This window comes from Colletotrichum aenigma, assembly GCF_013390185.1.
Source record: "Colletotrichum aenigma strain Cg56 chromosome Unknown KSG_Cg56_contig11, whole genome shotgun sequence".
NCBI classification, from domain to species: domain Eukaryota; kingdom Fungi; phylum Ascomycota; class Sordariomycetes; order Glomerellales; family Glomerellaceae; genus Colletotrichum; species Colletotrichum aenigma.
In genome coordinates this window covers 184,727-198,523 of record NW_023500917.1, presented here as the reverse complement: position 1 = coordinate 198,523, position 13,797 = coordinate 184,727, and the positions used below count along the sequence as shown (strand labels likewise).

At 51.5% G+C, this 13,797-nt stretch overlaps 1 protein-coding gene across 1 annotated transcript; it reads left to right on the top strand.

Moving 5' to 3' along the window:
• Positions 1 to 13,086: 13,086 nt before the first annotated feature.
• On the top strand, positions 13,087 to 13,473 carry CGCA056_v014963 (uncharacterized protein; the record flags this gene model as incomplete). The annotated part of the gene is made up of 1 exon (XM_037330205.1): positions 13,087 to 13,473. The coding sequence occupies one exon, from the start codon at positions 13,087 to 13,089 to the stop codon at positions 13,471 to 13,473; it is 387 nt and encodes a 128-aa protein (XP_037171398.1).
• Positions 13,474 to 13,797: the final 324 nt, after the last annotated feature.

Below are 13,797 nucleotides of genomic sequence, written 5' to 3'. Positions count from 1 at the left end.
AAGTCCTTATTATTCCTATAATCTTACAATATAAATATCCTATCTTAGCCGCCTGACGCCTAAGTGGGTCGTTCAGCTGTTATCCTTATTTACGGGTTATAACATCCGGTTTTCTGCCTGATTTGGAGTATTGAACTTTTCCACTTTCACTAGACGCTGAAAGGAAGATGTATGCGTGGCTGACCAGCAGAGAACATGCAATTTGTCGGTGGCTTTCTCCCTAAGGTGATAAGATCCGGGAGCGCTGTTCTCTGCCGATCCCATGATACGAGTACGCATGACAGTTTAGTACCAGCGGATGGTCAATATTCAGCAGCCGAATGATGATACTTCGTCACATGGCACCCTATCAGTCAATCTTGCTTGGAACTACCCTCGTCCTATCTGCAACATCTCGAAGTCACCCTGCTCCCCGAGCAAGACCAGCATGAAGTTAAAGCATATTCGTACAAACTCCGCTCCGCTGTGTTCATCAGCAGACTTGCCGCCGCCGCTATTTGTCACCCGACCTGAGCAGCGGCATAGGCCACGTACTTTCCGCCACGAATTTTGCGTTGGATCTCCGCGACGTGGTCTGGTAAACGCGCACTGCTTCATCGGCCTCCGGCTTCTCAGTGGTACGGGATCAAGCTGTTCGTACATGCTGAGCGGCGGGATCATGCCCCAGATGGCTGACTAGACAAACGAGATGGTGCCACAGGCTGTTGAATTTGACCATGAGCTTGGAAAACCCATCTACGGCATCGGTGAGGCCGGAACGCAATAGCAGGCTTCCAGCAGAATTAAAAGTTGTATGTAAATCATGGTTGATCATGCAGGAGATGTTTTCTAACAAGTCTGCCCGAAGCTTCATATGCGTGCTTGCGACGAGCCGATCGGGGAGGGGCCTTTGAATTGGACGTCAGAGGGCGACGTTCTTGGCGGTAGTCATCCCCTTTGCATTCATCAACTAGGCCATTTCGCCCTTATTCGCGCGGAAGGCCAGTGCATTTTCATATACTGTCGGTCATGGAACAGCTTTGGCTGCACTGGATCCATTTCTCGATGCATCCATGTTGTATTCTAGTTCCGTTACATTCAGTCTGCCCCAGCGTACGGGAAGAAGAAGGGAGCTATCGGGCTGGGAAACCAGGACGAGGAGCGCTGGCGATCATCGAGGGGTACTGTGTTATCATCAAACATCAACAGTCTAGTAATCATCATCGTTCAAGCTCACAGGGGACTGTCGCATTGACTTACGGGATGCGTGTTTTCCTGGGGTATTGTAAGCATTCTGTATTTGGTCTCTTATTCATGATCCCTTCGTTCTCTCACCATGAATCTGTCTCACCAAGAACGCGTTTGGTGCTCGAGGCGTCGTCATCGGAGGCTCGGTCTATAGTCTGTGTAACAGCAATCGTTTTAGAAGCCGCAGCCACTAGGAACATGGCTACAGAAAGGTTGGATTTCAGCAATCATATTTTACTTAGCTTGAGGAGAGTTATGTTCTGGCCCGCTGCATGGGAGCTGAATGAGAAGAACCAACATGTTGCTGAATTAGGCTTTCGATGAAAACCTGGACGGCAGTACCAATGCGACGGAGGCGTATTCGAGCAGGGCACGTATGCCGACCGTGACGGAGGCCAGAACAGCGATAATGCGTGCGAGTGAAAGGGGGAAGATAATGAACCAAACATTGAGAATGTGGATTCTACGTACCGGAGCGAAGACTGAAGCGCCCATGAGCAGACTAAAACGGAGGTGCACGGAGAAGTAAGAGCTAGACCCAAGGATGCCGCCTCGGTTCAGTGATAGAGCTGGTGGCCTCATTGCAACATCTGAGTCTCCACCCCCACTAGTTGGTATGCTTCAAGTATGGCTCTTGGGACGAAGGATTCGGGAGTTGAGCCAAGCGACTTCACTGCTCAGCAGCAACAACAGCATCAGAGAATAAAGCAAGTGTGGGAGTCGTTTTTAGGCGATTGTCATCTAACAAGTATGAAGTTCAGACGGCCAGTTACCAATATCTACACGAACAAGCAGCCCGCCTTCTGCAATATCCTGTCCAAAAGATCGAATTCGAGAGAGAATATTCGACGGAACTACCAACGAACCACCAACGAAAGCCATACAGCAGGGATCTCAAAGCATGCCCGTGGCAAACGAATAAAACGACCCGCATCCGGACGATGAAGCAAGCAAGATACGAATGTGCTGGCGTTAGAGCGAAAATAATTGAGAATATCTTGGACAGGAGCAAACGGGTAAAGAACGAACATTTCACAGGCCTCGCGTCGGCTGTTCGAATCCCTCGCGCAACCCGCATACTCCAGGCCAGGCCAAGCCACGCCCGATTCAATCAACCCGGTTTTCAATGGCCCGACATCAGTCTCATCATCTCTCTCAGAACCAGAACCGCAATTACAGAAAGAAAAGAAACGGCGGAATGCAGCGGTGCAGCGCGCAGCGCAACTTGGTCCAGACGACCAAAAACAAATGGACTCAGCCGAAGCATTGCGGGCAACTCGACTTCAATCCAAGAGCAGCAGTGACGGTAGGATGCAAGACGCTCTCTGCTGCTCGTCATCCTTCACTTTTGACTTCGGACCAAGCCGCAGGAGCGCGGGTGGTTAAGCTGCACCTCCATCTGATTTGGGATCAAGACACCCGTCAATGCGTTGGGCTTCATGTCCAGAATCTGTCTGCAGAGCTGCCGTCGTTGCCCTCATCGTCTTTACTTCTCAAGCGCAACTATGGCATAAATCTCCACGAGTCGATCCCATTCCATCCAAGACGAAGCGGCGGGATCGATGCTGCCCCGATGAAAAAACTGAGGAGAAGCACACGGACAAGTTTTGTGGAAAGTTTGGCCCAAATTACCCAATCAAGGTCCCAGACGGATGATGGGGGCACTTCTGAACGAGCCCCTGGAGGAGGCCGTTCCAACCGGCTGCCAAGCTACATCCTGGATCAACTAGCGAGAGACATGAACAGAACCCGTGTCTCTATGTTGCAAGAATGAGAATGGAGGCTGAAGTGAACACACGAAATGCCGTCACAAAGGTGCCTGCAGCTGGCGAGGTGGCAGCCAGCAAGGTTCGCGAGAGAGCTCTGAAGCAGCCCATCAAGTGCATCAAGCCCATCAAGTCCATCCTTGACTCACATTCGAAACTTTCAAATAGTGATCTACCCATATCTTCTAGCAATTATCGACGACAAGGTCTTCGTAGCTCAGTCGGTAGAGCATCAGCCTCATGGCATTCTTAGTGTGGTGATGGTAGCTGAAGGTCGTCAGATCGAGTCTGACTGGAGACAGTTTCCTTTTTGCTATTCTTTATACTTTGAATTATGGTATTAGCCTTCGAATTATTCTGAAGCTTGACTCAGATTGTGATTTCGATGGCCGTGATCGGTGCGGTTGAACACACTTGGCGATGGTTCTGTTCGAATACCTTACATCAGTCAGCTGATGATGAACAGGAAAAAGAGAGAAGAAATGGATGACCCCCAGCACATCATCCAGCGCGATCGGAACCTTCTGGGGGAAAATACCGAGCTGCGTATCGCTCTCTAAAAGAGATCTCGAGCCCTACAATTCTTCCAGTGGATCTTCATCTTTCAGTGAATATGCAGCCAGTGGGAGATAAAGGTGCTTTTCAGGAAAAAAATGCCAGGTAAATAGGTGCTGCTAGCCAACTTGTTGCGGAAGACCACTCGGGGCAATGAGTTGGAAAGCTTGACGGAGCGGCCCGAGAAGATGAAGGCGAATCCAGGCCGGTATCAAAGTTTGTATGCGGGCAAGAAAGACTAGAGAAAGTGGTTGTCGTTGACGTATCTGAGGTTTAATATGAGATTGACCCCAGCCAGGTGGCATATGATGCTGGCCATTGCACAAAATGGCGCGACGGCGTCCTTTGCATTTCGAAAAGCTGACCACACGGAGTTAAATGATGATTCACGACAGGGTCTTGCCAGCGCAAAGCGGCGCAAGAGATGTTGGGGAGAGTTATGGTCAGGTCAACCCGCTTTGGGCGCATTCTATTGCGAGCCTGGGTGGCACGAGATGGGGTAGTGACGTCTTCGCTGCAAGGGGTTACTTAACACGAAACTGGCCATTGAATTAGCGCAATATTTGTTGTTGACGAGACCTACGCACGGGAGATATCATCTGTCTCGAGGAGGAAGCTATTGACTACCAGCTTTGATTTAGCGATGGAGATGGAGAAGTAGTCCCAGATGATAGGGGAGAGAGGAAATAGTCGTAAGAGAGGAAATGAAGCCCAGAAGTGCAAAAACACTATATCATAGTCTCAGTAAATTGTCAAGCTTGCTTTCTTATCGCATCAATTCTTAACCAGACCTTTCTTCAGCAGACTTTTCTTTGATGCTTACCTATCTGGAATGTGCCTTTTGTTTTTCACTTCACTTTACTCAGCAACGGTGACAATTTCACACAAAGGTTCTGCATCCTGCTCCTCCCATACAACCGGTGCCAAGGTGGAGTCTCGAGTGTTAGGAATCTCAGCCCTCGCAACGCCTTTATCATGGCCATTTCGGTGAGTGATCAGCTTTTCTTTCTGCTGGATTGGGCCAGAACTTCCGGGGCGATAACTTGCTCTAACAATGCCAATGTGCCCCTTAACAAAGACTCATTCAAACCACCAAGCCTCCAAGGGGGTAGGTCGACGGAGGGACCTGCAGCTGTGTGCATTGAGTTCCATAGCCACGTGACCTGCTCTCCTTCATTGTAGATAGTTGACTGAATGTGATTCACTGGTTGAGAAGACTTGAATTATGGAATTGCGTCTCTTTCACCTTGTCCTCTGTAAGGAGCCCACAATCAACCAAACCCACAGACACCTGAATGATCACACTTCAGGTATCTGCATAACTCAGAGTCTCGTACGGAAGACAGCTCCATAAATTGAGAGTGGGTGTCCCACTCAGGAGACGGCTGCAACTTTCAGCATGGACAGATGGGCTGGGCCCTCCGAGAAAGTCTTTTGGGATGCCCGCGCTACGTGCCATTATCACGCTGCTGCTGCCTTCCGTATGCTGTGAAATTAAATGCAGCAAGTCTTCAGCCCGCAATCGGATCGCATACTACGTCCAAACTCATCCCAGACAAATAGGGCAGTATGAACAAAAAGGAACCACCACGACCGGCGGGAAACGGGGTTACAGCTAACTAGGTGACACCCCATTGTGGCCAACAGACAACGGCTGTGCGCAATGCCAAGCCCTCAGACTATCTATCTCGTGCTCTCAGGCTCGTGGAAGGAAACCTGTTCCAAGAGAAGATCAAGGAGACGAAAGAAGGTGTCGGCAAAGGTTGGACGGAATTCTTTAGAGTCGGGCAAACAAGTTAGTAATGGGGCTGCTTGAGCTTCCGCCGCTCGGTCTTTCATTGAGGGAGACAAGTCAGTCCGCACGGGATCACTGATCATGATGGTCTTCCTGGTTTGCTCCCGAAACCTTTGCTCGGGCCGGATGTGGTAGCCAGTGCGAATTCGGGGCGTTTTCTTTGGGTCGTCGCCTGTACTTTATCAGCACAGCCACCTGCGGAACTCAGGCTCCGGTTCGTCGGAGCTGGTAGTTGGTAACACTTGCAGACAGAGAGTGGAGGCGGATGCATTGGGCGATATTTGGGTAAGTTTTCTTCCTGCGCATTGAAGGAACCAGCATGTTGAATTCGGAAACGATCATCCCCAGTCAGCTCTGTAGCTCGTGATGTCAGTCCAGGCACCGGTCATCGGTCATTGGGGGGCGTGGCGGCACCCACCAATTCTAGGCTGCACTTACCACCTGCCGATTTTGAGCAACTGTCGATTTTTACTCCGTACCTCCTGCCAATTTGCGAAACCAGTACCCAGGCACGCACTTGCCCAACACCTTCCAAGCACGTGACTTTGTGCCGCCTCCGCGCCGGCTCCGCGAAGGCGACGCGACGAGACGCGCCCCGCAGTGCAGAGTCCAAGAAAGTAACTCGTCCCCGTCCACGTTTGCTCCTCGCCGGGTCAAATGTCCACAACGAGTATTGGAAGCTGTAAGTTACTCACAAGACACGATCACTCGACATCGATCCAATCCTCTGCAGCACGCCGAGCCTTCTTGCAATATGAATCGACCGCAAACAAATGGGATAGGGAAGCAGCTGATCAGCCTCTTCCCGGCTTAACTGTCATCACCGACGATGCCGGCTAGTGGCTCAGACAGAGAAAGGCCCTGTCCAAGACCTACCACACACTATCCGGCGGGTTGATGTCTTAACTTCTCTTGCCCTATGGGAACATCCCAACTCAAGTTCAGCTTCCACCCTCGGCCGATATCAGCATGCCTTGCTTATGAAGTTTTGCCACACCACCGCATCGCACTGCAGCGATTCAGACCAACTAGATATGTCCCCCAGAATGTCTCACCTTAGTCAAATTCCGCATCCCACACCAAACTTGGCTGTCGCCGCCTTGCCCGGCGGTAAAACCCTCTCGCTGCATGCATAGTTCGAGGAGGTTCGCGACCTCAGATTTCTTCCACCTCCGGACCCTCTACACCGAGCCGACCTTCGCCTCATGAACACGAAATATGGGAAACCTGTGTCGAATGGGTTCTGTCTGCTGGCCCTGCAAAACCGCATACGCTGTGCGAAGGATGGAACTGCGACTCACTGGTGATGCAAAAGTTCCGTTCTGTTGTGGACTCTCTGCCGAATCCCCGCAGAAGATTCTTCCAACATGAGACGTCTCAACATCAACATTTGCCTGTGTTGTATGTGGCCAATGGCTATGTCGTCACTTGCGCTATTGTCGTGATCGCGACTGAAACTCACGAGTGTATCGACGCCAGGCGGCTCAATGCGAGATATTCCATTGCGGAATACACGGCTGGATCTCAGGGAAGAATCATACCCAGGGTTATTGGCCAAGTCCGGATTTTTGTAGTTGTCGTTCCCGGCTCCAACGATTGCACGGGAGCACATTAGAGGAGCTAGACGAAAGAGCAAAAGTCAGCAAACGCAAGATAACAGACACAACTCGCGGGAGGAAACGATGAGATTTCCATCATGACAACTTTGCTGGCCGTTAATATGATTATCGTGCGCAAGCTAGTTGTATAATCATACCCTGAAACCTGGTTCTATTTGGTGCACTGCTGGGTTTGGACTGGTGGACGATACCTTATCGTCTCGTCGACTACTAAGTAACAATTGAGGGAACTATTGACTGCATCCGAGCCCTGTTCCAATAACATGTCGAGGTCATGTCAAAGGAATCCAAGGTGATCAAGACTCAACAGAGACTTGCATATTTCGGCCACAAGTGCATGCTTCAGCCACAAGCGCATGATTTGACGGCTGAGAACCTTCATCATACCGGAAGTCTCTTTTACTTCTTTCCCGTTCTATTCCGGGACTTCTCTTCCAGCCCCGCTGCCATCATGCCTCATCGTCTTGTTGTTCCATCTTCATCGCATGCACAAACCCCTTCGCCTACAACCGAATCATGTGTCGCCATATCCCACCTGCTTGGTCTGCCTGTGTTGCTACTGGCATGTTCCAGCGGCATCGAGTCCACGAGTAGAACTTTTGTACAAGATCTGCTCCACCAGCTAGTGTGGTGGCGTTCCCAAGCTAACCTTCTTAATTCTACCGACAAGGAAAAGGAGAAACAAGACTTCTGCTGAGATGTTTGGTAATGAGAGGCAAAAAGGCTTAAGCTAATTACGAGTGCCTAGTAGAAGTGTATTTCATAGCAGGCCACCGCCTTCAGTTGATCTGTTTGAGACCATGGGACTTCCTAGATGGGCATTTGCGACTAGAATATCATTTTCAGCTCCTCTACTCGTCCATCACTTTACCCGAATCGTCTCGCCTTACAAACAAAGTCCTGCCTCTGGTCGAAACCGCTTCAGCTCTGTCACAAACGCATTGGCATCTGGCCGCTCTGAGACCCGCAGTTCGCGGACGAGGCGGTGCGGCTGCTAGACCGCGGAGGACAAGCGACGTAGCCCGTGCAGTGAAAAAGTCGGTATTTAACACGACAATTCAGACCAGGTTTTCATGATATCTAGCACTACTGATTCTGGCATTCACGAGGTCATAATTGCTCAGACTAATAATTTGATTCTTCTACTCAGCTTCTGCCTATCAAGCAGCGTCGTTCATCGCAAACAAAGCCTCTCCTGTGGACAAGCATCCTGGTCGATCCTCAAGCCTGACGCTCCGTCTTCATCTTACGCCTCGTCCCAAACATTGTCTGCCGCGGTATGCTCTTGTTGGCGGTTGCGCAGATGTGTGAAGCTGTGTTGCTCACTTTATGACTGGGTTTGCCTCTGTTTCATAGAGGATGAAGCTGTGAAGCAGGATTAGCCAGCGGAACGTTGCCCCGATCAGACACAGTGCTAGTGTTGCTGAACCCATGTTCAACGACATCTCCCATGTTTCGCTCTGCTTTTTGCAACCTCCAGCGTCGAATTTGCAATGTTTATCACATTTTCGCTGCGATTGAGGTTTATGTTGCATAGGTAGTATTGCACTGTCTCTTGGCTCCTCCAACTGCCGGTGTCATGGCGCATTCCTGCCCAACACAAGCCTACTCAAATCCTTCTAAAAAATAGCAGCCTATCTGACTCCGAAAGACCTCATGCTTCAGATGGATGACCAAAGAAGGGAGTTTCTTTGTTCGATCTCAAAGCCTCAAGCGGCTGATATTAACACAGGAAGGAGGCCGGCTAGTCAATGGACAAATACTCGGGCGAATCTAAAGAGTCTTCTGGTATGATGAGACAGATTGCTCACCTGTTTGAAGTGTTCAAATGCTCCCTAGACGTGTTAGGCCCTGTATTGAAAGGTTTAAAGGAGTAAGTAACATGCCAGCTGGTGGACTTCTGACCTCTAGCGATGCGCACCGGATTCATTTGAGGTTCACTGAACCAATGACATCCGCCACTACCACAAGTTGCCGCCAGGCAGACATATCCACCATCTCCATATTGCTTGATAGTCATCCGCAGCCTTTTGCACTCACTTCTTGATTCAGACCACTCAAATCCAGGCTGATCTGATCTTCATCCGGTTGAAAGCGAGACTCAGATTCGAGGCCGCCTAACGCGACCTCTCGACCGGCACTGGCGCCGATCGTCCGGCTGTTGGCTTCAGGGGTCTGTTAGTTGAAGCCAAGAAGCATAAATAGTGCAACTGGCACACGCAGCGAATAGCGTTCGGGGAGACTTTAGATCTAGCTGCAGCTGCCGGAATTGTCCGCTTCGTCAGCTCTGCGAAATCTCAGACACATCAGGTTAGTTGTTTTCACATTTGACCTGTGAGTCTCATGAACACAGAACCCGAACGGTGATGTCTAGGAGACTTGCTTTGTATTTCAGCGCAGACGTGGTAAATATGGAGCCGCGTTGATGATCCTACGAACACTGTGAATGAGTAGTGTCTGTTGATTTGGTTATCATACACGAGAATGACACAAATGTCTACTACCTGACACGGGCTGTCAAACATTACAGACAGCAATACCTTAGTCGCAGGTTTCACATGCATGGCGTACGAGCTACTTCTTCAAGAACCCTTGCAGGCAAAGAAAACACGCATGCTACCAAGCATCCTAATCTCCCTCCGGTTTCAGCAAGCTGAGCATCAAGTTGTCTAATGGGCGCGCCCCGCCGACATATTCCCCCCATATGCGGTCTTCTCACGCGCCTCATGTATCTTCCCGCCTGTTGCATCATTCAAAGCCTGCCGAGTTGGACAGATCCTTCGTCATGCCGCCATGCAGCCACCGCTGTTGTCAAGGCCCTTTTGGAGTGCCAAAGGGGGATAACCAAATCGGTCAGAAGCGACGTGGAAAGATGAATATGCAGGAAAATGATGCAGGCAAGATGCAAATATCTGCATGCAATTGAGGTAGGTATTTGTTTCTTGGGTAGCCGCGCGGCCGGACGCCCCAAAAGAAAGAGTGTGAACAGAAGATAGCTAGGTGCCTCGCTTGGTATGAGTGCGAAAGAAAAGGAGAAGAGCGTCGGTTGAGTGATTAGCGATTGCAGTGCTCCATTCCCAAAGCTGACCCCATTCCAAGCTCGGCATCTTCTGTGGTCTTTCCTCTCAAAGAGAACGAATTGATCATTCGAAGACTCATGCACCACGGGGGTGTCTCTTTCCCTCCTGCAGCATCAATAACCATTCTGCGCGAAGCTGTCGCATGGCTTGACAATTAGTCTGACGGGTGAGATGCCCGAAGCATCGACCAAAGCTTGATTGCCTTGCCCAATTGCCTGATGCATCAGTATGGGTTGTGGTGACGATCGTGCGTCTTGGGTGGATGTGAGCCATGTTTCAATCACCTAGACATGACATCGGCAGATGCATTGCCATGACGATGCTCAGGCGAGCAAGAAGACAGCATGCGGGTTCATCTTTCTATCCACCACACTCCATTCCCAAACTCAGCATATTCGCTCGCTCTAAAACCTCTCGGCAGAGTATGTTCTCGTTGCCACACGAATCAAGCGTAAGTAGATGGCTCGGTGTCGATTTCAAAGACTATGGAATCTTTGTGAAGTTCCTGCGTATTGTTCGTATTCAGGTCGTGGAAGTGCTGCTTGCCGTTGGGGCCGATGGGATGAAGAAGACGATTCTCAATGTTACCTAGAGCTCGCTTGGGGCTGTCCTGGCGTCGATGCAGACTCAGGCGGAGGGAGATGACCGTTTCGAGTATGTGGAATCAGCGAAGGAGGGGACGGGAAGCGCCGGCTGTGTAGATCACCGACCGAGACGTATCGTGGTACGAGGCCGGTCAGCTTCTGCAACAAAAGACGATCTTCAGGGAAGGAAAAGCGTACGTATTAGGGCAGCGTGATGGGAATGAATGCCTCCGCGAGCAGCCAATGACGACAATCTCTTGCACAGCAACCTCGGTACGCAAAGTCAGAGCTCTGGGCCACTCGGTTGCATTTGTCTCGTGGCCGATGGAAAGTGGCGGCGCCAGAGGATTTCTCGGTAGGTAGCATCGCTGGACAGCCTGCGTATCCATGTCCACAGCTCGCTGAAGCGCGAGTCGAAGTCGGGGAGAGACAGCCGCTAGAGCTGCATTGCGAGGGATTGGAGAATGTTGGGGTCTGCCATCGGTACTAAGTGGACGCCGACCGCGCCTGCGGAAGACGGAGGTGGATCGGGGACGGAAGACAACTTTTCAAAAGAGGTGGACGATCTGGCATCGAAGGGGCTGGGAATTTGCCCAAGCCCTAGCTGGGTGTAGGCCCGTTGGCGAGTTTGCTTGTGGTTTGTTGGTTCATTGTTTGTTGTGACGTCGAAAATTGGGGAGGCAAGTTTGCGGCAGGCGGGGAGGCGGGGGGCCTGCTCAGGGGGGGGAGGAAGGTACCGAGGGGCTGCTGTGATTAGGTATCCGTAGAAGCCGCAAGTCGCCAGCCTGTGAAGACAGGGGCAACGTTCGCGCTGCCTAGACCAACTGACCCCTGTGTTTGTCGACGTGATTCAAAGTTCCAACAACCAAGCTGTAATCAGAAAGGATGTAGAAGCCTGAATCCTAAATGGTGTTCGACCAGAAAAAGACTGCAACGGCAGGGGGTGGACAGATTGGGGGGCAACAGACCCCAACCGAGTGCTTGTCTTGCAAGGGGAACACCATGGCGGACATGGACCAACAGTTTCCAAACCAACAGTGGGCAAGGAGAAAAAAACCAGCCTGGTGAGCATGGTGCATGGTCGATTCACCCTCCAATTAGCCGCATGCAGGCAAACAAACAGCTGTACTGACCCCGACCCCGGCATGTTTGCCACGCATCCCCATCCCGGGGTTTGGGCTGACCTGACGACCCCTGCCCCAACATGCATTCGACATTTTTTAGTGAGCATTGTCGAGTGGGGATGACCTGTTGGTGACTCTGTGCAATTGGACCTCGGACGCCTTCTGCTTGAGGCGCCGTCTGCAGTTCATCGGCTGATGAGCTTTTGCGACCGATGGAGCTGGTTCATTTCGTCTTCGGCTGCGCAGTTGGTGCAGGGTCTGGGCGCTGAACATGTAAGATGATTGGTCACCGCACTGCCGTGGCCGCCAGACGCTTGATGAAATTGGCAATGCACACGGAGGATAGCACCTGTCGTAGCGCCGCCGCACTCAAGCTGGAACATTCCACATTGGCTACAGAAGTTGGACCCCAATGAGATGTTATGGAATAAAGGAAGTCCTCAGCAGACTCCCAGTCCTGTTGAAGTTTGCTGCGTGGGGGAAAGCGTCCACTGGAGGGGGACACGGACGGCCGAGGGCGATGCCGCGCAACCGTTCCAGTGCTGTTGGTGCCCGGGTACCTTAGGCACGTACCGATTCCAGGCCCAGCACCCAGCACCCACCACGCACCTGTGGTAACCTGGAACGTCACGTGGTAGGTTCTTTCAGTGGGTAGGTGCACTGTAGCTACACAGTGTAGCTGTGGGCAGCGCATTTCCCGCCGCCGTCCCTGTGAAGAAGCTGATTCACGGAAAGTAGCAGAGCTTCGACCTCCATCAGACTCTAGTCTCGAACCCCGACCTCGAGGAAAACTCGACCTGACAAGAATTCGACCTGACAAGAATTCGAACCTAGGGTAAAAGATTTCAACCCTCAAAAATTCGACCTCAAAAAAGTACGACCTCGACGAGGCATTCAGCATCTCCTCTCTCTCTTTTTCAGGAACCTCCAAGTAACCGCCAACATCGCATATCGAGCGCAGTGCTCTACTCGACACGCAGTGCGTCATCATCGTCTATATCGCACAGCAAACTCCAACGGACTTCACTTTCACTGCTGATCCCTCCACCAGAGTCCCTCCCACAGCAGCCTCGCCGGAAGACCCCGGCTAACCGCCAACGCCAAGCCAGCATGAAATGTTTGCTTGATCCAACATCGACAAGGCCCCTTGTATTGTCTGCCCCCGGCAGCCACCAGGCTGACAGTCTTTTGCAGCATATTAGAAGACGACAGGTCTCGTCGCAGCATCTTCCCACTTTGAATCTCTCCGTCTCCGCTGCCACGCTCACTGCCGACCTGATTCCCAATCCGACCGCCGCCTCCGTCGCTTACAATCTTTCTCAACCAACAGAACACAATGGGCTGCACCGACTTCATCGATGACCCGCATAACCCGAAGCCAGCACCTCTTGATCCATCGACCGAATGCCCCGTTTGCGCCATCAAGGCACGCATGGCCAACCCCGACCGCAACCCGACCTGGGGCCACCGAGACTACCCCGCCGACCGCCTCATCGACCTTATCATAAAATACACTCCTATTGGCCCGAACCCGATGAACAAGGCAGAGGAAATTGCCATCTGCGGTGTTGTGTCGACGTGGTGCGGCAGGTCTGAAAAGCGAAGGTTCAAGAGCCTGAGGCTGTGTGACGAGTGCTATGGGAAGCATATTGGCGTTCCCTTCCGCGCCGAGTCCGACTGGTTGCTCAACTCCGCGGTCGGCCCCAACGATGTTGATCGGTAGTTCGCGTGCATCGATTGAATCATGTGTACCTGCATTGTGGTTATTGTTGGCCATATGATTCCAGCGAACGCCCGCACCCATTGCGTCCCAAGACGAGGCACCGAGTCTGCAGCTTAATACAAACCGGCTGGAGGAATGGCTCGCATGTAATCTTTAGTAATGACAAGCAGACTCCTCTATGCTCGTCGAGGACCTTTGCGATTGATGAAGTGTCAATACAGACAAGATCATCAGATCTTCAATTATCTGCTTCTCATCACCGCTCGCGTGAAGATGCTTAAGCCGATGACACCCCCCGATTGGATGCTCGAGGCCGAGAACACA